The sequence below is a fragment of the Protopterus annectens genome, chromosome 2.part1 (assembly GCF_019279795.1).
Source record: "Protopterus annectens isolate FY-2018-M chromosome 2.part1, PAN1.0, whole genome shotgun sequence".
NCBI classification, from domain to species: Eukaryota; Metazoa; Chordata; order Ceratodontiformes; family Protopteridae; genus Protopterus; species Protopterus annectens.
The window spans coordinates 1,025,313,626-1,025,336,786 of NC_056729.1; the positions used below are offsets into that span (position 1 = coordinate 1,025,313,626).

The following is a 23,161-nucleotide window of genomic DNA, read 5'->3' on the forward strand; positions in this document are numbered from 1 at the left end:
ATGTGAGCAACTCCACACAAACCTGCTAAATTTATGCCAAGACTGAAAAAAATGGAAAACTGACTATTGAGTCCTTTAGCCAATAAAACAACACTTTCAGCCCTTTTGTGTGCTTCCCAACTCAGACAGATCAAGCAAATGCCTCCAGCCAGAAGACGAATAATCCCAGTCCACTGATGACAGTAAAGAGAATTCCACAGGAGCAGTGTTACTAACTTAAGCTACTAGCTAAAAATCCCTAACAGAAGGCAATAAACAGTCTAACAGCAGCAACACTGATAGGAAAAGCACCTTTTAGGAAAAAAATCAGTGAAATATAGAAATAAAGTATGGAAACAGCTATATACAATTTCAAAATTCAGATATCAAGATACATGAAAATGTAACATTCTACACTGTTTTTTAACAGCTATGACATATGTACATATTTTTATGTGCATGCAAGTTCTGGGATAAGCCTGAAACAGGTCCAACTGTTTACTTACTCTACCCCAATACTCAAATGATTAAAAGTAAATTACAAATAAAATCTTACGTTTTAAGTAATCATCTATTAAATCCAGTACTGCTTCTCTATGTTCCTTTACTTGAAGTGGAAGAGCTTTATGGTAGGCTGTTGGATAAAATAAACAACCATTTCAGTATTCAGATAACTTAACATGACTTCATATCTAATCTATTCTTTCAATCACTTGTTAACTCAATAATTTTTAGTACATTGTTTATCTAATAAAAGATCATTACCAAGCAATTGCAATAAGGCAGAAAACAATCCTGCCAGCAGTTTAGTGCTAATGACTAAGGTTAAGAGCCGCTAATGAGGTGTATACTGTTGAGTTGGGTTTGACTCCTTCATTCTCAATTAATGTACTGTATTAACTGAGCATATCACTCAGCCAGATAGAATACAGCAACTACATACTTACACCATTATCTGCTGTGTTTCTGCAATCACATTTCTGCAATATAGCAATGTAAACAAAACTGTCCCCAGCCAGTGATAAAGTCCACGGAGAACTTCAAAAAAGACAAGAACCAAAAAATCTGTGTATTAACAGCAAGGCAAGCACACAGCAATAAAAGCTCCAAAAAACAGTATAAAGTTATTTACTGAATGAGTGAGTTTAAAGAATAAACTCTGGAATAGTTCAGAATTACTGGTACACTAATAAGGACCCCTCCCCCAGAAATTAGGTTTAGACAATAGAGCACGTTGAAAACCATTAGAAGAGTTTTTTTTTTTTTTTTTAACTACAGAAAGTTGTTTTAGTTGCTGTTTTAATTTTGCATTCCTCTTTCTGTTGACCACATAACCTTGGGGGCCCAACAAGTGCCCATGCTTGCCTATTCATTCCACTATTGAGAGCTAGGTAGTGAGTCCACCATTAAAGACCACCACAATACAGAACCATTTTCTGCTGCACTTAGCTATGCCTCAATCACACTCACCCCAAAAATGCAGCGTGCAAGAGCACCAAAGATGCTCCTTTTGGTATCACTTAATTACAGTCCCTGTTCCCTTGAGGGGAGCTAACCCCATGATTGTCGAACCACCCCCAAAGCTGTGGTTTGAAACTAAGTAAATGGACTGAGGAACAGAATTATTCATGGGTGTCCGTCTTGTCTTTTGCTGACTAAATCTTTCTTAAAGGGAGGCTTTTTTATAAAATTAATCTGTTAACCAACACAAGGGTATTTTTTCATTAACTGGCAAGTAAATAAGAGCTCAGTTTGTACTTTATCATCCATGTGGCTGAAGTGAAGCAGAAAGTACCTCATAACAGAGAGAGAACAATGCTGTGGTGGTTTCACTTCTTCATCCATTTATATATATTCTATTCTATAACTCATTTTCATCTATTTCTTGAGTGCTGAGGCCTGAGTTTAGCAAAAGCTGCAAGCTGTTGTTAGAGCTAATACCTCTAATTCTCACATGCAGCAAAAAGTTGATGTCATAGAAATCAGATACTTTTTCTGATGTATTTTTCCAGCACACTGGAGTTTGAGGTGGAGTTTACAGTCTCGTGCACTACTGCATATTCAGAAGTTTGTGGAGTTGTCCTGTTATACACTTTAAGATCTCAAGTGTTTTTGTCACGTTATAGGCAAGGCACAGATCACCTCTGAGAAATCTGTATGATACCGAGTAAGTGATAGTGATTTAAGCCTGTCCGCATAGGATAGGTGTTGGAGGCCATGAAATCTGATAGGCATGATCTACCTCCAACTGAGTGTACCCCCTCCCCATAAACTCATGCTTCAAATTTTCCAGGCCTTTACTAAAGTCTTGTTCCTCACAGGAAAAATGTGAAACTCTCATTGCTTGCCCCTTGATTATATTAGTGAAAATGTGTTGGGGATGCATGCTACCCCTGTGCAAATACGCCAGGCGGTATCGGTCCTTCCTGTGCATCCTGGTGGATAAACCACCAGAAACACCTCTCACTACCTCTACATCCAAGAAATCAATTCTCCCAGTAGAGCACTTCATGGTAAATTTCAAAAAGTCACTGCTACTATTCAAGTATTGAAAAAAATCTCAGAAGGGCCTCCTCATTTCCTTTCCATCCCACAAAAAGATTATAGATGAAATGTCGATAAAAATACACATGGGGATCACCACATATGTTGATATTTCTACTCCACCATTACCAGGTTCGCATACAAGTTGGCACAGCTTGTGCACATTGCCACACCTGCCATATGCCAATAACAAGTGTTAGATATTATGCTCCAAAACTAATTACAACAACAAACAAATTAAATCCATCTGTTGGACCTCTAACTTGCCATATCTGCTTAAGTAATTTTTGACCATACTTATACCCTCTTGATTGGGTATACACGTGAATAATGATATCACATCCAGAGTGACCAACATTTCTATTGCCTCACTCCCTGACCCAGAAGTCTCACTGTACAAATCTCGTAGAAAGTGTTCTGTATCTCTCAAAATAGTGGAACACTCATTCAACACTACTCTTAGCTGTTTATCCAAGTATATTGAAATGGCTCGGTCAGCCACCCACCACCTGCTATTATGGGCCTGAAAATAGGATGTACAGGGTCTTTATGGACCTTTGGGAGACCATGCAATTGTGGTACAAGTGGCTCATCTACTTTAAAGTACTCAAACAGTTCCCCCCCGTTATCAGTTCCAGACAGACACATTCATGGAGACTTAAAAATGATATCCTTCATAAGTCCTACAATAGTCAACTCAACAATTTTATACACCTTATTATATTGTAGCAGCAGTTGAATCCCATCAAAGTAGCAGTCCTTGTCTAGAACTACCACCGGTCCCCCCTTATCCGCTGGGCAAATAACTATTTCAGTATTATTCTGCAAACCATAAAAAGCTTGTTGTTCAACTTCAGATAAATTGCTTCTCTTAAGCTGCTGCCTATGCTCCAAACAGTTGTACAAATCAGATTCACAGGCATGCAAAAAAAACCTCAGTTGCTGATAAAGATACTTGTTTTTTTAAAAGTAGTCCCAACAGTGGGTTCATTGCTATTAAATGTCATTCTTAAAGAAAGATTGCGTACAAACATTTGCAATTCAATCAGTGTATCAGTAATGTCTGCTTTCACAGTTGGAATAAAGCCCACACCTTTACTTAAAAGCGACTGTTCGGCATTGGTTAAACATACCGAGAAATATTCCACACAAGACCACCTGATTGGTGCCCCACATTTTCTTTAGAGTTCTCATATTGCTGGACAGTGGTGGTTCCTTCCTCTTCTGTCCTCCTCGCTGCCCTTCTTGCTCATGGGATTTCTTCCTTTGAGGACGAAATGGAAGAGGCAATACAGGAAAAACCTGATCCCTCTGAGGCTGAATAATCTTCCGCCTCACTACAGCACCGGATCGACCACAGCCGATCCACCATGAGAGGAAGTTCTGCTATTGGTGTAGAATACACTGAATCAACAGGTGCGGGTGATGTCACCTCCAATGGTATCCGCTGATTGGCTGTAGCAGTAGATTACAAACCTTTATCATCTCGTTCTCTTTCCTGCCGCTCCCGGGCTCTCGGCCAAGTAAAGACATGGTTGTTGGTGAAATCATTCACATCTCTGGCCAGTTTCTTCCATTTCTGCTGCAGCAACCTCTTCTTGTAGCCAAGCACCTTCTCAATCAATTCATTCAGAAACAAATCAACGGGTGCATCATCAATAATATTCACTGGATCTTTTTGTTGTTGAACGATTTTAACATTCAACTCCATCTCTACAGGCAGAAAAAAATCAATTAAAAGCTTTAAATAAGCTCGGCTGGTTTCAAAATTAATTTTGTCACTGTGCCAGTAGAGCACGATTCGTATCCCCATAAGTCGGCATAATTAGAACCCTAAGGCCCCTGGACACAACATTCATATTTATACATGCCTCAAGGTGATAGCACGGACACTGCAATCTCTTAAACTTGTACAAGTCATTTTCAATCCCTCTCATCAGTTCATGAACCTTATAATCAGTTGCTTTAAACAAATCCTGCTCACTGGTAACAGCCGGTAACTCACCAGAGTAAAGATTTTGCTGCATAGACATAAAACTAGACAATCTGCTGTTCTGCATTCCATGAGTATCTCCTCCTTCTCCAGTTACAATACCTTCTGCCATGCTCACTGGTTATGATAGCCCATGCAATACAAACTAAACTGTCCCCAAATAAAGTCCACGGAGAACTTCAAAAAAGGCAACAACCAAAAAAAACCGTGTAACAGCAAGGCAGGCACACAGCAGTAAAAGCTCCAAAAAAACAGTATAAAGTTATTTATTGAACGTAAGCAATTTTGCAAGAATGTCATATACATAGCGCACTCTAAGGTCTGTTTTAAATTCTATGTAGGTAAAACTAATCACCGTCTATGGGAACGCATCAGGGATCATATTACTGCACTAGGAAAGGTCCTGACTACAGTGCTTTGGCGAATCATACCTTGCAAGCAGAAGCTGACCATGTTTTTCTTTTTCAAGTTCTGTATGCTTTGGTTGAGAGTGATAGAATGGGGGATTTTATTAACAGGACAGAGTGTCAACTTACAGTGGATACTGACACTTGGGGCACATCGGAGGTATGGACTTGAATGATTCTATCCCCATAAGACCTGTTTTGAAATCTAGGAAGTTGAAATGATATGCCCTACAATGCAACATAATACTGACTGCTGTCGCCTTAATTTTTAAGTGAGCAGGAAAATTTTTAACAAGGGAGTGTTTTGGAGGGAGTTTTGTCAAGTATGATTGGATAATTGCTTTTACTGCTTTTAGCTTGATTGTATATACGAGGATTTAGTGCTGTGTTTTTTGTCTGATGAAGCAATGCTGTTCATTACGAAAGTGTTCCCATTCAATAAATAACTTTATACTGTTTTTTGGATCTTTTACTGCTGTCTGCCTGCCTTGCTGTTACATGGATTTTTGTGCTCATCTTTTCTGAATACAGCAATGTATTTAATTTATAACTTGAAGTTAAAAAAGAATGAAGCCAGGTTGACTGCTGAGCTAGATTAAGGTAAGAACAGCCATTTTAATGCTGACAGATATCGCACTGTCAAGTAATATCTGAAGACAAACCAGTAACAACTGGTTTGCTACAAAATTCTGATAGATAACTGGATCACTTTACATTTATGATACACTTCACACAAGCCTTGGGCAGAAATGGTAATCTATTAAATGATGACATCATGTTTTGAGTGAAGGTCACACATGGAGAGGCCAGTTTCAAGAAAGGGGTCTGTTGAAATTTCACGGTATGCAGCACAAGTTTAATTCTAAAAAACATAAGGTTATGCATAAGAGGGAATCCAGGAAAAGCATACATGCTCAGAGTGGCAACTCTGTGGCAGAAGGAGCCACAAAATGTAACAGAAACCACAGGACTCATCAAATTAGCAGATCTTCAAGATGGGTCTGCTTTTGAATTCGGTTTCTTAAGAGCTTTTCAGCATCCATTTTTCTTTGAGTTTCTGAGCAAAAAGTAAACCCAGAAAGTACAGTTGTGTACACTTACCATAAATGTAGATGTTCTTCGTGTTTCACCATTGCAGTCATCACATTTGGCTTATCCCTGCCAGGGTAGCCCTCAGCCAGCCCGAATACCAGAGGCTTAGTATTTCTGCGTTGGTTGCTGTCGCTTCAGAACTGACATCAGGTTGTCAGTAGTATAAAGTAAGGCAGCTGATGCCATTACATCAGTCTTTCTTGCCGAGGAGCCTGAAGCAGTTCTCACGAGTGCCAGTCGGCCGCTACCTCAGTTTCGTCTTCCAAACTGAAGCTGAAGTCTTCTAAACCTAAGTACCCCATTGGGGATCCTTTTTTCTTGCTCTAACCGATGTCAGAAAAAGTTAACAATTGTCTCTCCTTTGGAAAACAAATACCACACTGAGACTTTCATTCTTACTGCGTCACTTGCTTAGGCCCAGACCAAGACGTCCCTTGCTGTAGCTTTTGTGCTTTGTTTGACGACAGAACTATACATCGTCGGGCCCTTATTGTAGCTAGATATTTTCGCGTACAGTCCTTGAATTCTGATATGGCTTCGGTAAGCCATCCCTTAGCAGATCTTCAGAAAAAATGTAAGGATAAAGACAGAGACAGACAGCACAGGTCCAAACCTATCGACGATGCTTCTGCTAAGCTAGTCGTCAGTTCTCCGGTCCTCAGTGAGGTGCTTTCGCAGCCCCTGATGTCCGCTTCTGTGGATTTGCAGGCCACTACTGAGACCCTTTCAGAGTCCGGTATGCCACAAATTCGACTAAGGATCCTGCGTTTGTCTCTACCTTGGATGGGTGCGGAGTCGCTGATCAGGCACTGGCTTCCGAGGAAGTACTTCACACTATCGATTCTTGACACAAACAGATGACTTATTTCACGTCTACCGTTCTTTCGAAAACTACCGAGTTTCTAAGGCCCAGGGTATGAACCACACCCAGAAAACCAACGACCCAATCTCAGGCACCTGCTTCCTTGGCAGAAGATCTTACGCTGATCAGGGGAAGTCAAGCTACCCCTTCCAAAAGAAGAGATCTGTCCACAGTAGTTTTGTCTGAACAGGAGTCTGATGACTCTGATGCATCTGAGTATGAAGACATGCAACCCCTCTCTGCTTATGAGGATTCTGATGCAGAGGAATTCATTCCTTTAGCCTCTCCACCCGAGAACTTTTCCTTTGGGGAAACCCTTCACACCTTAAGGGAGCATTTCCAATGGGAATGTCAGGACTATCCTTAGTCTAAAAGGAGACTCAAGAGAATTCTTAGATCTTCCACAGCACAGACCCCTGGCCATTCCCCCAGTCCTGGATGTTGTGGACGATGTTTTCCTGGAATCCAGTTTGACTCCTGACACCCTCTCTACTGCTCCCAGAAAACCTGACAGGTATTACAGAGTCCCTGATTCACACAAATTTGTTTTCAAAAATCCTACTGCTGACCTTTAGGTAATTTCTCAAGGGCCTAAAGGAATTAAAGCAACCTCTGCTAAGAATCCCACCCCCTCAGAAAGGGATTCCTGAGCACTAGACAGATGGGGTAAAAAGTATACACATCTGCTACTCTTGCTATCAGAGCACTAAATTGTCAGTTCCATATGCTAAAATATCAGCAGCTTACCATGGAACTCCTCAAACAAAGAGTTTTCCTTTCCTGCTTGTGCAGAATCTAAAGAGTTACAAGACTTGATGCACTATGCAAGTCAAGTAACTAAGCATACCTTACACTGTGGTTTTGACGCCCTAGAAGTTTCTTGCAGGGCAGCAGTCACCGGTTCTGTCCTTAGAAGACATGCTTGGGTCAAGGAACAGCCCCTGCCAGACCATGTCAAATCAAAATTATTGGATGCACCCTTGCACAAAGACAACTTATTTGGCACCAAGGCAGAGGAGGTCTTAAAAAAGATGGAAGAAAAAGCTAAATCTATGCAGACAGTTAAGGATTTCTTACAGGTCCAGAAACCCAGGTTCAGCAGGTATTGCCCCTCCAAGCACTGGTCCTTTCTTGCCCCCACCAGGTCAGTTCAGCTCAGACCCCAGGGAAGCAAACCCCCCCCCAGACAGCAGCCACAGGGAATGCAGAGATCAAAGCAGTGGCATTCCTCCACTTCAAAACCAGGGAGTTCAAAGCCACCCCCTCATGGTAAGAACTCACGATGACTCTCCACCCCCACCCCCTCCTTCTGCCCACCTGCACTTGCCTCTAGGAGGAAAACTCTCCTTCCACACAAGCACCTGGGCCACCATTACCAATGGCCGCTGGGTCCTCAACATAGTGTCCCAGGGTTACAAATTTGATTTCCACACTCTTCCAACCCCAAAAGGGTTCCCAGATCTACCTCCAAACCAGTGGGCAGAGGCCAAAAAGTAAGTCCTTTCCCTGCTCTTTATGAGGGCAACAGAGCGCATTCCTGCAGAACAGACTTTTTCTGGTACCCAGAAAGGAAGGCACCTGGTGCCCCATCCTCGATCTACTGAGTCTAAACACCTTCCTGGTGATACTAAAATTCAAAATGCTCACCCTCCAGCAACTGCTACCCATGCTCTTCAAGGATGCCTAGCCACTCTAGACCTAAAAGAGGCCTACCTCCACATTCCTACCAGGGAATCATGCAGGAAATATCTACGTTTCAGGGCAGGATCTCTGCACGTTCAGTTCTCTACGCTTCCCTTTGGCTTATCTACTGCTCCCAGAGTTTTCACAAAATGTCTGGCTCCTGCCATTGCCTTTTGCACACAAAGGAATATCCAAACTTACCCATAATTAGACTGCCTAATTCAGGCACACAGTCAGGTAAAGCTGCTCCAGCACCTGTCCTTTGTAAAGTCCCTACTGACCTCCCTAGGGTACACTATCAACGAAAAGAAATCCAAACTAGTACCCACCCAAAGGATTACATTTCATGGGAGCATGCCTGGACACAGCATCCCAGATGGCATTCCTTACACCAGAAAAGCAAACCTACCTGATAGCCTACTTCCCACAACTAGCCACCAGACCCCAGTTATCTGCAAGGAAAATCCTGCAAGCTCTGGGGTTTATGGCATCTTGCACTCTACTCATTCCATATGCCAGACTACATATAAGGAAATTTCAATGGTACTTAAAAAGCCTTTGGTGTCAACACTCTCAAGACCTGGAAACTCTTATACCAATGATACCTTGCCTAAGGAAAGATTTTCTTTGGTGGGCAGCAGCATGCTCCCACAACAAGGGCCTACCTTTCTCACCACCCCCCGCCACCCAGACCCTCACCACAGATGCATCAGACTATGCCTGGGGTGCACAACTGGACGGCAGGTGCATACAGGGCCAAATGGAGCCTACAGCAAATCCATCTACACACCAACCAAAAAGAGACGTTAGCTGTCCAGCACACACTAACAGCTTTCAGGCCCCTTCTCTCCCCAGAGGCTCTCCTGATCAAAACAGACAACACCACTGTGATATGTTATACCAACAAGCAGGGAGGGACTCGCTCCTACCCTCTATGCAGGCTGGCCATGACCCTTTGGCACAAAGCCTCTCCCATGCAACTCCACCTGCCAGCACAATCCCTGCCAGGCTCTCTAAACTCTCTGGCAGACCACTTAAGCAGAAATCTTCTGGACCCACATGAGTGGCAACTAGACTGAAGAACATTCACCCTAATGACTCAGAAATGGGGCACCCCGAAGGTCGACCTCTTTGCCTCCCACACCAACCATCAGCTCAGCAAGTTCTGCACCAAGAAGCATCACTGCATGGCTTGGAAAGTGGATGCCATATCCTTCTCCTGGGTCAATCTCTTGGTCTATGCATTTCCCCCACTACCTCTCATCACCAGGGTACTGCTCAAAAAAGGGAGGAAAAACCAAAGAAAATTCTGATTGCTCCAGACTGGCCTCGCCAGCACTGGTGCCCACTGCTGCGCAGCCTGTCCCCACTGCCACCATGGCATCTCCCTCAGACCCCAACCCCCCTGACCCAGACGGAAGGAGAATTCATGCATCCACAATTGCAGACCATCAATTTGGCAGCCTGGCTTATTCCTTGATCACTGATCAATCTGCCAACCTTAGTAAACAGGTTCTAGATGTTTTACATGAGGCTAGATGCCCTAGCACTAAAAAGTCATGTGCTGACAAATGGAAAAGGTTCTGCACCTGGATTCAGGCTAAGGGACAGATACGGCACAGCCCTCTCTACCCGTTATCCTGGATTACCTAGATAATCTGCTATACAGTGGTCTTATTTTATTACTTTTTTATTTATTTATTTTATTTTATATGCCCTATCCGCTTTTCCCTTTTACTGCCCCACATGCACCCAAGGTTGCAACCAAGGACAACTTCGCTCTTTAGACCAAACCTTTCCCCTTAGTGACTGTCACCAGTGAGCCTCCAGGAGAGGCAGGCTCATCTCTCCATGCCACTCTGTCAGTCTCCTGAGCTGCTAATCAACCTGGGTTAGCCGGGCAGTAATTGGGGCTTTATCCCTCTACTCTGCCCCCACCAGCTTGGGTGGCTATTTTCATGTCTTTGGTTGATGTAATCAGTGTACAGACATTCTTGCTAAGTTTAGCAAGAAAATGTTTAGCATCTTGAGAGTTGTATTTAATTTTCTTTTCTTGTAGAGCATGTTTATATTTCTGTTCCATCTTTGGGGTTAAGTTTTGAATTTAGCATATTTATTTTTGAGGGGAGCAGATTTGTCTATGCAACTATTTACATGCTTACACAATCTAGCAGTTAAGTATTCCACATAAGTAGTAGGGTCTTCAAGATTCATAGGTTCATAGGCAAGTACTAGGGTATTGGCCTAGGGCACATATAAGCCTAGCCAAAAAGGTACCCTGGCTTTCGCCACCCAAGAAAATTATTTTCCTGTGCCCCTGTCGAGCAGAGCCCCAGAGGTGATCCCCGGGGTGAATTTCCCATTTCCCATCCAATCATCAAGATTTTTCTTGAAGACTGCTAATGAGGAGCTTTGTTTGATATTGATAGGTAGTTTGTTCCAGAGTATGGGAAGTCTCTGGGACAAGAATCTATCCCTCCAGCATGTTCTGTTTATTGTGGTGACAAGGTTTAGGTCCCTAGAGCGTGCAGCTCGGAGGGATTGGGATTTCTTTAAGTGGAGCACGTCCAACAGCTCTGGGTTTGACATAAGATTTGTATGTTAGGCAGAGATCGCCTCTGAGTAGGCGATATGCGATGGAGTAAAGCTGGAGTTTTTTGAGACGGTCTGCGTAGGGCATCTGTTTGAGGCTGGTAATCCATTTCTGCAGCCTTTCCAGTTGTTGTAGATGTCTTGTGAGGAACATACTAAAAGGGGCATTGTACTATAATGGGTCTAATGAATGACGAGTAGAGGAGAACAATTACCTCTTTTTCCTTGATGAGAAACCTTTTGTGAAGAGGTGTGCCACATAGAAGGATTTCTTGACTACTGTGGCAATGTGATTATCAAAGGAGAGACTACTGTCCACCTGTGTCCCAAGGTCTCATCACACTTTCGGTGTTAAGTAAACTACCACCTACGTGGTAGCTCATGGGTACAGAGTTTTTACCAAAGGGGATGACAATGCACTTTTTGGCATTGAACTTGAGGCCATGGCTTTGACACCAGTCATCTGTCTCAGTGAGGCCCTTTTGTAGGATGTCCACATCATTAGGAGCTTCGATTATGGCTCCTAGTTGCAGTCATCTGCGAACTTCGTGTACTTCAGAAAAGTAGATACCAAACAGGACAGGACCCAGGACTGAACTCTGTGGTACCCCACTTCTCACTGGTCTGAAGTCTGATTTGGAGTCTGCTACTTTCACAGTGTGGGTTCTTGTCAGTGAGCCAGTTGGCAACCCATCTTCTGACATAGGGATTTATACCTAGTTTAGTGAGCTTATCTATAATTCCAGAGTGGGGGATGGTGTTGAAAGCCTTGGTGAGATCTAAATAGGCTGTGTGAACCACCCAGCCCTTGTCTACAGCTTTGGTGACTGCTTCAAAGAAGACTACCAGGTTTAGGAGACATGATCTGCCCTTTACAAACCTGAACTGGGTGGGGTCCAGAGTTTGGAGATTACCCATGTCTTTGTTTATAAGTTTCATGATGATACATTCCATAGCCTTGTAGAGCAGACTCGTTAGGCTAATGGGGCAGTAGTTCCCGGCGTCCGTGGTGGCTCCCCCTTTGTGCAGTGGGATAACAGTCGCTGTGCGCCATTCAGTGGGCACAAAGCCTGAGGTGAGGCTATGACTGAACATGGTGCTTAGGTAGGGTGTCAGTTCATTCTGTAGTTCGTGTAGAACACAGCCTGGGATGTTGTCAGGTCCCATGGATGCTGTGTTCTTGGCATTGGAGAGTGTGGTTTTTACATGTGCAGCCACGATTACAGGAACTTTGCATTCTTCCGGTATAGAAATGGGCCTTTTAGGGGGTGAGAGAGGGGTAAAGTTAGCACTGAACCTATCTGACAGGATGTTGGCAATATCAGTTGGTTCTGTTTATTTAGTGCCATTGTGCTGTAACTCAGAGCAGATCTGTGTTGCCATTGAGATTATTCACATAGCTATAGAATGCTTTGTGGCTGTCTTTAGAATCAGTGGCAATTTTGTTTTCGTAACTAGCTTTGGAGGATTTTATGAGGGATCTCAGCTTCTTACTGAGGCTGACCAGGGAGTTCCTCCAATCATGGACTTTTACTAACAGTTTTTTTCTTCTCTTGTAGAGTTTGTTTATAGCACATAGCAGGGGACCACCAGATTTGCTTCCTTTTTTTGGAGGACAGCATCTTGGTTCTGTTAGGGATAGCACAATCCATGCACTCGTGCAAGTGCTTATAAAGTGCATTTGTGTAGGATTCAGCAGTTGTACCTCTACTGTCCGTCTGCATGGGTGTCATGAAGTTTGCCACTTCTGTCTTAAGAAGTGTGAAGTTGGCTTTGGAGAAATTTTTTACGGTGGTTTCCCTAATGGGGGTGGGATGTGGATGTCTAGGGTGATTAGCGTGTGGTTGGATCTGACCAATGAGAAATTGACCTCTGGTGTGGAACACCGGTTGCCCATGTTGGTAATGACCAGGTCTAGGATACTGCTGCCCCTGGTGGGGGTGTAGATAAGTTGATCCAAGGTGTTGGAATTTATGAATTCCAGAAAACGTTGAGCAAAAGGGTTGATACACGAGTAGTTTTCCCAGTTAATGGTGGGGTAGTTGAATTCGCCCACTATGAAGGTGTTGGGTTGTACCCTAATATTTTCCGGTGTATCAAGAAATGAGGAGTGGGAATCCTGGGGCATGGTGGGGGATCTGTAGCAAGTTACAATTTGGATTACGATCTTGCCCAGAGTTAGCTGCACTTGGATAATCTCGGTTGCATTATGCTGAGCAACTAGTCTGGAGGTGTGGATATCCTTAATGAATATGGACACGCCTCCGCCTTTAGTGTTTCAGTCCAGGTTAGGTGGCCGAAAGGTGTGGTATGAATTATAGCCTGGTAATGCAGGGGTGCTCTCTGAAGCCTTGAACCAGGTCTCTGTCACTGCACAGATGTCGATGTTCTCCACTTTAAAGAGTGCCTCGAGTGAATGCATTTTGAGGTTTAGACTTCTAGCATTGAGTAGCATTACCCTCAGATTTTGCTTGCTTGTACCTGTTACGGTGGTGAATTTGTCATTTGAATCTTGCCTAAAAAAGGCACTATAGGGGTGGCAAGAGCCTTAGCCAGTATCCAGAATCCCAAGGGCGACAGGTGCAGGCCATCTCTGGCAAAGCATCGTGGTCTGTTGATCATGTCATCTCAGGCAGACAGATGCTGTATCCTCTTAGAATGATGTAAGGTGCTTTTGAATTTAGACAGGTCATTATTCAGTTTTAGATTAGCCTTTGCATAATCTCTGAATACTGACATAATGGAAGATGGTTGAGGCTTCAGTTTTTTAGTGAACATAATTTAGTTGTGGTTTGATTTGACCTGTGAGAAAGATACAGTTGGTGGGGAACAAATATGTCCCTTACGGGTAAGGACCAAGTCCAGGATTTTATCACTTTTGGTTAGGGTGCAGACTAACTGGTGCAGGAAGTTTGTATTGATGAAGTCTTTTTTTATTTTATTTATTTTACATTTGTTTACCGAGTAGTGTCCAACTGGGCTGGTGGCCCGATTTCAGTGGCGATTGGGGCAGAAAAGCTCCAGAAAAAAATACAGTACAGATAAAAATATCCACGCAATACATTACCAAGAAAAAAAATAAGAAAAACTAACTACCATAATTACCAATTTTTTTGCAAACAAAGATTACAATAATATTCTTCATATAGTTACAACACTTATAAATGTAAATATAACAGGGGCTGGATAAGTAAGTAAAAAACTGATAACAGGCAGTGAGCAGACCTCGCTGATGAGACCTGCAGCAATGTTGCAGAAAGTGAAAAAACCTGCTTTTGGACTGTATAAAATAAGTACCGACCAAAGGCTGTGCAAAGGAAATACTAGCCATTTGAGCTGTAATAGTGGAAAGGAGTGTGTGAGAGAAGAAAATGAGCATAGGAGAGAGGAGTTATCCTGGTGGAGAACATGGGCAAAGCCAGTTGCTTTTAAGATGTCTTTTATTTTTGTTTTAAATGTAGTGGAACAAGGGGTGCATTGTAATCATAGGGAAGAGCATTCCAGGACTTAGCTACTTTGTTTGAGTAGCAGGAGTCACCATGATAGTTATGTGACTGTTATTTTGAGCAAGCCTATTGGAAGATCTGAGGGACCTGCTGTTTAACTTTAAGTGGAGTAAGGTTGAAATTGCAGGGCAGCTATTAGGGCCGTGTACGATTTTGTGGACTAGGGTAAGTTGGTTTGAGGTTAACATGTTTGGAAGTTTTAGACAGTTAAGTTGAAGAAGAGCGGAGCAGTGATGGGTTTTATGGGGATGGTTTGTGGCAAACTTTGCAATTTTGTTTTAGCAGGATTCCAGATATTGCAGGTCAGCTTTACGTAATTTGGTAAAGATATGCGAGCAGTAGAGAAGTGTAGAGAGCAGTTGAGATCTAGCAGTGGCTAGTCTGGCTTGGGGGGGTTAGATATGCTTTAGCCCCGTAGAGCGCACTGAGCTTGGAGTTGACTTTTTTGATAGTTTGTGAAATGTGGATATCAAATTTGAGATGGTCATCTATTGTCATACCTAGGAGTTTGGCCTGGTTTGTTGGTTCAATTATGGTACCATTTGTGGAGTGAATAGGGAGGGGTAGGTGGTCTGACTTGGTAGTTTTGATTTTGAAGATTAATTGTGTCTTATTTGGGTTAAGAATGAATTGGTGGTTTGATAAGAATAATTCAATTTCTTGAAAAGCTTTTTGCATTTTATCTTTTAGTTCTTGAGAGGAAGGGGCAGAGCAAATAGAAGTATCATCCACGTATTGTATGGTAGAGGCAAGATGGGTTGCTGTGTTAAGGTTATTTGTAAATATGATGAAGAGAAGGCGGCCAAGTATTGACCCTTGGGGTACACCAGTGGCAACTGGAAGTAGTGGGGAGAGTTCATTTTCCCATTTAGTAGCCTGTTGATGGTTTGATAGAGAACTGAGAAACCAAGACAGGAATGCTGAACTTACATTATGTGTAGCAAGTTTGTTTAGTAGTAGTTGATGGGAAATTATTTCAAAGGCTTTTGACATGTCCAGGAATATTGCAGAGACGAGTTGTCCCTTGTTCATTAGGTGATGAATGGCATTGGTGAAGGATAATAAAGCTGTGTTTGTACTATACTGTGGTCTAAAGCCATGTTGGGAATCTGAAGGCAGTTAGTGGTAAGGTGGTTTAGGAGTTGTAGCTGAATGCAATTTTCTAGGATTTTGGCTAAGTGTGGGAGGATAGCTATGGGGCGGTAGTTAGAGAATTCTATGGAGGGGCCACACTTGTGGAGGGGGATGATATGGGCAACTTTCCAGAGGAGGGGCACATACTGTTCGGAGATAGACCGATTGATTAATATAGAGAGGGAATAGGCAACAGATGGGGCAGCAATTTTAGGAATTTATTTGGAAGTGGGTCGGCAGCCAGGCAGCAAATTTTTAGTTTGCTTGGGAGCTTTTTAATGAAGGATGTTTGAACTGGTTGAAAGGATAGGGAGTTAATGGAACTAGTGCCTAGTGAGGGAAGTGTGAGGGGTAGTTGTTTTTGGTTGGCAAGGAGGGAGGAGATAGAGTTAATGCAATGTGAGTTAAATTGTGAGGCTAAGGGTGTGGTGGTATTGTTTGACGTTGGAGTGGGGGTGGTGGATTTATCAGGGTTGAGGAGGAAGTTGACTGTTTGCCAGAATTTTTGAGGGTTGTGAAGGAACTTTTGTTGAGCGGTATGGAAGTAGTACTTTTAATCACTATTAATTTTTTTCTTAGTCTGGATTCTTAGTTGTTGATAAGTGATGAGGTCGGATTTTTCTTTAGTGGATAGGTATTGAACCTTGGCTTTGTCTCTGTTTAATCAGATGTTTTGCCTCATGGGAAAGCCATGGAAGTTGTTTGGATTTGGGGCGTATTTTTCTGGTGGGGGCTAGGCTATTTAGTATTTCAAGAAATTTATTGTTCAAGAATTCAACTGCAAGGTCCAGGTTTAGGTTTTTTAATGGGGACCAATCACAGCGTTGTAGTAATACATTGAATAATTCTGGTGAGAACTGTTTCTTACAGCAGATGATTCTGAAGAGATTGTATGACTCAGTGTGAATTATTTTCCTGAGTGTGAATTCTTTTCCCGAGTACAAATGTAGGGACATGGTCAGTAAGATTGATAGGAAGGCAGCCGGCTTATTCACTTAGAATTCGTTTGTTTGTTAACATCCAGTCAGGTCTTGACTCTTTTTTTTTAAGAGTTTTTGTTGGTGCAAGTGGGACTGTTTATAAGATGGGAGAAATTGTATAGATTAATAAACTTAGCAGGGTAGTCTGAAGAGCAGGTGAGCCAGTCGAGATTAAAGTCACCTACGATGATGCTTCCTTGGTTGAATGAGTGGGCAGACCATGAAAGGAGAAGTTCAATGCTGGGAAAATTATTTCCAGAGGGCAGATATACAGCAATGATATGTATGGTTTTATGAAGACTTATTAGGAGGCGGGTGATGAGAATTTCTGAATTGCGGATGTCTGGAGGTGTACAATTTAGCTTTTCAAGTTTCAGTGAGTCTTTGAACATGACTTCTACACCACCACCCCTTTTTCTTTAGCCTATCTTGTCTTATAATGTTATACCTGCTGAAAGTAATTTGAGTCCTTGATGTGAGGTTTTAACCATGTCTCTGTAATAACAGCTATGTCAGGAACATAGGTGTGTAGGACAGCATGAAATTCACTAATTTTATTGACAAGGCTTCTAAGACTGAAACTGGTTATTAATAGGTCAGATATGGAGGCTGTAGGTACACAAATATGTAAATGTGACCTAGTAGGAGATTGGTTAGAGGCGTATTTATTGGGGTTTTGGACGCGACCCGGTAAAAGAAAAAAACTGCCATAAAAACTGAAAACACGACCACCAGCAGCAGGACAGCTCCAGAAAAACAAAATGTAATCCACAAAGACAGTGCGAAACAATAATGTAAGCGTTTTCATCTTGCTTCTATGAGCAAGACTTCTTCAGACAACTAGCGCTTGTACAAGATACATCTATTTAAAGTGTCACGTGCTAAAATCAATTAACCTCGAAAAGCAAAAGCAGCAGAATATTTAAGAACATTTGAGTATAAATACTAAATAAACAGATATGTAATAAATATACAATAAAATTACAATAAAATTGACCAAGTGTAAACATACTGAGAATGACCTTACAAAAATGTAGACGTTTTAAAAACTATACAAGTTATTACTTAAAATGTCAACATGCTAGGAGTCTAAACTTAATATTAACTAAACTGTCAAGTGAATACCAAAGTTAATACGAACAAAAATAAACATAGTAAATAAATGTAAACTTGAACAAGTACTTCCACTACACCCCTGAATACACAGAGTAAAAAGTATTTGTTAAGAATTATGACTAAAAATTTTTTATAAAAAATGTACACAGGATACAATTAATAGCCTCTGCAAGCTCTTTAGTTTTAATATGCAAGCCAAGGAACACAAATCATTTAATCCTGGTAAATTGTAGCCATTCAATTTTACCCTGAACTTGAAACTGCGCTGAGGGTGTTCATGCACGTGAAACTGTGCGAAGGGTGTTCATGCATGTGCTTAGCCAGTGCATTCTCCAATTTCAACTTCTTAATACTATAAATATGTTCATATACTCTGTCCTTGAATCTACAGTCGTCATATACTCTGTCCTTGAATCTACGGTCGGTAACGGTAACATATTTATAGTATTAAGAAGTTGAAATTGGAGAATGCACTGGCTAAGCACGTGCATGAACACCCTCAGCACAGTTTCAAGTTCAGGGTGATAGAACAAATTGACCATTTTGTGTTCCTTGGCTTGCAGATTAAAACTAAAGAGCTTGCAGAGGTGATTAATAGTATCCTGTGTACATTTTTTATACATTTTTTTTTACTCTATGCATTACGGGGGTGTAGTGGAAATACTTATTCATGTTTATATTTATATATTTATTTATTATGTTTATTTTTATTCGTATTAACATTGGTTGACAGCTTAGTTAATATTAAGTTTAGACTCCTAGCATGTTGACATTTTAAGTAATAACTTGTATAGTTTTTAAAACATCTATATTTTTGTAAGGTCATTCTCAGTATATTTACACTTGGTCAATTTTATTGTATATTTATTATATATCTATTTATTTAGTATTTATACTCAAATGTACTTAAATATTCTGCTGCTTTTGCTTTTAGAGGTTAATTGATTTTAGCACGTGACACTTTAAATAGATGTATCTTGTACAAGCTCTAGTTGTCTGAAGAGGTCTTGCTCACAGAAGCAAGATGAAAGTGCTTACATTACTGTTTCACACTGTCTTTGTGGACTAAATTTTGTTTTTCTGGAGCTGTCCTGCTGGTGGTCATGTTTTCAGTTGTTTTGGAGATGAAGTTGAGTTTCAGGCATAGTATTGTTGGGACCTGGGTTGGGATGGATGTCAGCTAGTAGTTTCACATGTCTAAGGGAGTGCAGTAGTAGGTTTTTTACCTTGGAGATAGCTACATGGTATCAAAAGTGGACAGTTTGGGGTTTGAGGTTTGTATATGTCTGAAAGAATAAAGGAAAAAGTTTGAGGTGTTGTACAGTTGTGGGGAGAAGTAAAGTACAGTTCTGTACACTTACCATATATGTAGATGTTCGAATGTATTCACTGTTGCAGTCATCACATTTGGGTTATCTGCTTGCAGTAGCCCTCAGTCGGCATGATTATCAAAGTCTTGGGTCCTGCATCGGTTGCTGTCTCATCTTCCAGGACGTCAGGTAGTCAGGGGTATAAAGCATGCAGCCAACGCCGTTATATTAGTTTTTCTTGCCCCAGATGTCACGTGCCCCCATAGTGGGAAGCAATTATATATACAAGGTTACACCTCCAACAAAAAAGAAAATACACCAAAAAGCTTTAAGCATAGTAAACAAGAATAGAGGTATAGCTAATATAGTCAGGAGGCTGGAGGGAGGTTAACTAGGACTGCAACAGTGAATACACTCGAACATCTATATTTATGGTAAGTGTACACAACTGTACTATGTTCTTCATGTTTCACTGTTGCAGCCATCACACATTTGGTTAGATTCCCAAAGCTAAGGATGGGAGGAGGAAATTAGATAGCATTAGGACCAGCTATAAGGCCCTGCAGGACTGCAGGGGCAAAGCCAGCTCTGGATTTAGAGAAAATCGGCAAATGGTAATGCTTGGTGACGGTATGTACAGAACTCCAGGTTGCAGCTTCTAGGATGTCCCTGGGTAGGGACACCTCTGAGAAAGGCTGTAGAGGCAAATGCAGCCCTGGTTGAATGTGGTCTTATCCCCTGTGGGGTAGGTTTTCCATGGTGCTTAAAGTAGAAATGAATGCAATGGCCTATCCATTTAGAAATGGTTTGCTTTGAAATGGCCCTCCCCTCTGCTCCTGCAGCAAATGCAACCAGCAGCTGTTCAGATTTCCTGACAGGTTTAGTCCTGTCCAAGTAAAATCTAAGTTGTCTGTGCACATCTAAGGAATGCAGTATTCATTCCCCTTTGTTCTGTGGATTAGAAAATAAGGTTGGCAAATGAATGGACTGATTAAGGGCCACACTGGATACCACCTTGGGCATGAAGGAGGGATTGGTCCTGAGGGACACCCTGTCCGCATGAAAGACTATGAAAGGCTACACTGCCATGAGGGCCTGTAATTCAGACACCCTTCTTGCTGAAGTGATGGCTAAAAGGAAGGCTGTTTTCCAAGAAAGGAATTTCAACTCTGCATTTGCAGCTGGCTCAAAAGGAGGTACAGTAAGTTTTTCCAATACAAAGTTAAGGTCCCAGGGCTGGAGTAGGGGGTCTCCTGAGTGGCCTTAGGTTTTTGGCCCCTCTGAGGAACTGCTTCAGCAGTGGATGAGATAAAAGGGGTGGTTCTGTGTTGTAATGAGCTGAAATGGCTGAGGCATGAATTTTGATGGAGGAAAAGGAAAGGCCCTTGTGAAGCATCTCAGTTAAGTATTGAAGAATCTGAGGTAAATTGGGCACTGCTGTGTCCATCCCCTGAGTTTGGTTCCAGGAATGGAATCTTTTCCATTTTTCAGCATAGGATTTTCTAGTATTAGGCCTCCTTGCCTCCAGAATGACATCCAACACTTGCTTACTGAGGAATGGTAAAGGAGATCAGGAAATTTGCCAGGCTGCCAGGTTCAGGGTTTGAAGCTGTGGGTGCAGAATCTGGCCCTTCTGCTGGGACAGCAGGGCAGGGGTCTGAGGCAGGTGCCATGGAGCCAGCAGTGACATACTGCACAAAAGGGGGTACCAGTGTTGGTGTGGTCAGTCTGGTGCAATCAGTATCATCCTTGGTTTGTCCTGTTCGATCTTTAGTAGTACCCTGGAGAGAAGAGGCAAAGGAGGAAAGGCATAAGCTGACAGTTTTTTCCAGGTGAAGGACAGGGCATCCACTTTCCAAGCTTGTTTGTGGGAGTCCTTGTGCAGAACTTGTCCAGTTGGTAGTTCTGGGGAGAGGCAAACAGGTCTATCTCTGGGCTCCCCCATTTGTTTCTCAACATGTTGAATATCTTTGGTTCTAGTTTCCACTCGTGTGGGTCCATGAGATTTCTGCTTAGTTTGTCTGCCAGTGTATTTAGCTTTCTTGGCAGGAATTGAGCCTGTAGGTGCACTTGGTAGCTCAGGGCTGTATTCCACAGAGCCATGGCTAGTCTACAGAGAGGGTATGAGTGGGTTCCCCCCTGCTTGTTTATGTACCACATAACAGTGGTGTTTTCTGTCTTTACCATTAATTGTCCTGGAAGAATGTGGTCCTTGAAGGCTGTCAGAGCATTCTGTACAGCTAACATTTCTTTTTGATTGATATGCAGGTGCATTTAACTTGGATTCCATTTGCCCTGAATGCACTTCCCTGACAAGTAAGCCCCCTCATGCATAGTCTGATGCGTCTGTTGTTGTTGGGCGGCAGGGGGTAGAGTGAATGGCAGTCCCTTGTTTTGGTGGCAGGCCTCTGCCCACCAAAGGAACTCTTATCTGTAGACAAGATATGATAGGAAGCATTGCTTCTAGATCCTGAGAATGTTGACACCATAGAGTTTTTAGATACCATTGTAGTTTCCTCATATGCAGTCTTGCATATGGAATTAGGAGAATGAAGGAGGCCATGAACCCCAGGGCTTGCAGTATTTTCCTTGCAGATAGCTGGGTCTTTGTGGCCAGTAGTTTGAAGAAGGCTGTCAAATGAACTTGTTTCTCTGGCGTGCGGAAAGCCATCTGGGAAACTGTATTCAAGCTTGCTCCCAGGAATACAATTTGTTGGCAGGGTACAAGATGTGATTTCTTTTTCTTTATGGTGTACCCCAGAGAAGTTAGCAATTTCTGTACAAATTGCCAGATGATTCAATAGTATGTCCTGGCTTTCTGCCTGAATTAGACAATCGTCCAGGTATAGGTATATTTGAATATTTCTTTGCCTGCAAAATGCAATGACTGGAGCTAGGCACTTTGTGAATACCCTGGGCACAGTAGATAAGCCAAAGGGCAGTGCAGAGAACTGATAGTGCATGTAGCCTGCTTTGAAGCGTAGGTATCTTCTGCAAGATTCCCTGATTGGGATGTGCAGGTATGCTTCCTTTAAATCGAGTGTTGCCAACCAGGCATCCTTGCCTAGCATAGGAAGCAGCTGGTGAAGAGTTAGCATCTTGAATTTTGGGATCACCAAAAATGTGTTTAGGATAGAGAGGTCCAGGATAGGACACCAGGAGTTGTCTTTTCTGGGCAACCGGAAAAGTCTTGATTAGAAACCTTGTCCCCTTTCCTCTTCTGGGACAGGTTGAATAGCCTTAATAGTTAAGAGAGAGAGAGAACTTGTTTTTGAGCCTCTGCCCACTGATTTGGGGTTGGTATGGAGTGGAAGTGGAATCTGTACCCTTGGGAATCTATATTTAAAACCCATTTGTCCTGGGTAATGAGTTCCCAATTTTTTGCCTGCAGAGAGAATGAGAATGCAGAGAGAGAAAGCGTACACGAAGAGGGAGTTCCAGGGGAAGGTCAAGGCATCCGCCTTCCACGCTAGGTGGTGATACTCCCTGGAACAGAATTTCTTTAACTAGTGGTTGAGGTGTGAAACAAAGAGATCCACCTCCAGATTTTCCCACTCTTCAGTGACTTGCAAAAAGATCTTTCTGTGGAGCTGCCATTCATGGGGGTCCAGTAAATTTCTGCTGACTTGGTCTGCCAGGGTGCTGTTGATCCCTGGTAGGAATTGGGCTATTAGGTGTAATCCCATGGAGGAGGCAGTCAGCTAGAGGTTCATGGCTAGCCTGCATGGAGGGCAAGATTGGGTCCCTCCCTGTTTGTCGATGTACCACATTACTGTGGTGTCTGTTTTGATAAGGAGAACCCCTGGCCTGAGATGGGGTTGAAAGGATGTCAGAGCCTTTGTACTGCCATCATTTCCTTCTGGTTGACATCCAAGGAAAGGTGCTGGGCATCCCAAAGACCTTGGGTGCACCTGCCTCCTAGGTGAGCGCCCCAAACTAAATCTGATGCGTCAGTGATGATGA

At 42.5% G+C, this 23,161-nt stretch overlaps 1 protein-coding gene across 1 annotated transcript in view; it reads right to left on the reverse strand.

The window, feature by feature from the left end:
* The window catches only part of STX18 (syntaxin 18), a 1,377,880-nt gene that overhangs the window by 835,327 nt on the left and 519,392 nt on the right, over positions 1–23,161 (reverse strand). The window contains exon 4 of the mRNA XM_044062606.1: positions 536–613. Within this exon, the coding sequence (XP_043918541.1) occupies positions 536–613 (78 nt within the window). The remainder of the gene's footprint in view (positions 1–535; positions 614–23,161) is intronic.